The sequence below is a fragment of the Passer montanus genome, unplaced genomic scaffold (assembly GCF_014805655.1).
Source record: "Passer montanus isolate IOZ18808 unplaced genomic scaffold, ASM1480565v1 scaffold109, whole genome shotgun sequence".
Taxonomy (NCBI): Eukaryota; Metazoa; Chordata; class Aves; order Passeriformes; family Passeridae; genus Passer; species Passer montanus.
This window is the reverse complement of record NW_024357502.1, coordinates 459,452-461,003: the sequence shown is the minus strand read 5'-3', so window position 1 is coordinate 461,003 and position 1,552 is coordinate 459,452. Positions and strand designations below refer to the sequence as shown.

The following is a 1,552-nucleotide window of genomic DNA, read 5'->3' as shown; positions in this document are numbered from 1 at the left end:
TGGATGGAGGATGGATGGATGGATGGATGGAGGATGGATGGATGGATGGATGGAGGATGGATGGATGGATGGATGGAGGATGGATGGATGGATGGATGGAGGATGGATGGATGGATGGATGGAGGATGGATGGATGGATGGATGGAGGATGGATGGATGGATGGATGGAGGATGGATGGATGGATGGATGGAGGATGGATGGATGGATGGATGGAGGATGGATGGATGGATGGATGGAGGATGGATGGATGGATGGATGGAGGATGGATGGATGGATGGATGGAGGATGGATGGATGGATGGATGGAGGATGGATGGATGGATGGATGGAGGATGGATGGATGGATGGATGGAGGATGGATGGATGGATGGATGGAGGATGGATGGATGGATGGATGGAGGATGGATGGATGGATGGATGGAGGATGGATGGATGGATGGATGGAGGATGGATGGATGGATGGATGGAGGATGGATGGATGGATGGATGGAGGATGGATGGATGGATGGATGGAGGATGGATGGATGGATGGATGGAGGATGGATGGATGGATGGATGGAGGATGGATGGATGGATGGATGGAGGATGGATGGATGGATGGATGGAGGATGGATGGATGGATGGATGGAGGATGGATGGATGGATGGATGGAGGATGGATGGATGGATGGATGGAGGATGGATGGATGGATGGATGGAGGATGGATGGATGGATGGATGGAGGATGGATGGATGGATGGATGGAGGATGGATGGATGGATGGATGGAGGATGGATGGATGGATGGATGGAGGATGGATGGATGGATGGATGGAGGATGGATGGATGGATGGATGGAGGATGGATGGATGGATGGATGGAGGATGGATGGATGGATGGATGGAGGATGGATGGATGGATGGATGGAGGATGGATGGATGGATGGATGGAGGATGGATGGATGGATGGATGGAGGATGGATGGATGGATGGATGGAGGATGGATGGATGGATGGATGGAGGATGGATGGATGGATGGATGGAGGATGGATGGATGGATGGATGGAGGATGGATGGATGGATGGATGGAGGATGGATGGATGGATGGATGGAGGATGGATGGATGGATGGATGGATTTGGGGAAGGAGGGAGGAATGAACGGATGGCTGATGCCTGATGAATGAAGGCTGATGGATGATGGATGGGGCCGCGGCAGGCGGGGGAAGCCTGGGAGCCGCCGAGCCGCGGGTCTGGTTCTCATTAAGCGGCCGGGCCGGGCCAAGAAACACAGCAATAAATAAGGGCGAACAAAGCCGCCCCCTCCCCGCCGCCCCCCGGCCGGGCCGGCCGCGCTCGGGGCTCCGCGGCGGGGGAGGGACCCGACGGCATAAAGAGGCGGAGGTCGGGCCGGAGGCGCCGAGTCGGGGCGGTGACAGCCCGGGAGCGGCGGCATGGCCGGGCCGGGCCCCCCCGGGCCCCGCCGGGGCTCGGCCAAGGGCTGGGGGCTGCGCCTCGCCCTCCTGGGGGTCCTGCTGGGGCTCCCCCCGCGGGGCCGGGCGGGGCCGGCAGGTAAGG

General features: G+C 58.6%; 1 protein-coding gene across 1 annotated transcript in view; it reads left to right on the top strand.

Annotated features, from left to right (window-relative positions):
* Positions 1-1,275: 1,275 nt before the first annotated feature.
* ADAM33 (ADAM metallopeptidase domain 33) overlaps positions 1,276-1,552 on the top strand; it is a 31,382-nt gene continuing 31,105 nt past the window's right edge. The window contains 1 exon segment of the mRNA XM_039724406.1: positions 1,276-1,546. Within this exon segment, the coding sequence (XP_039580340.1) occupies positions 1,429-1,546 (118 nt within the window). The 5' untranslated portion in view covers positions 1,276-1,428.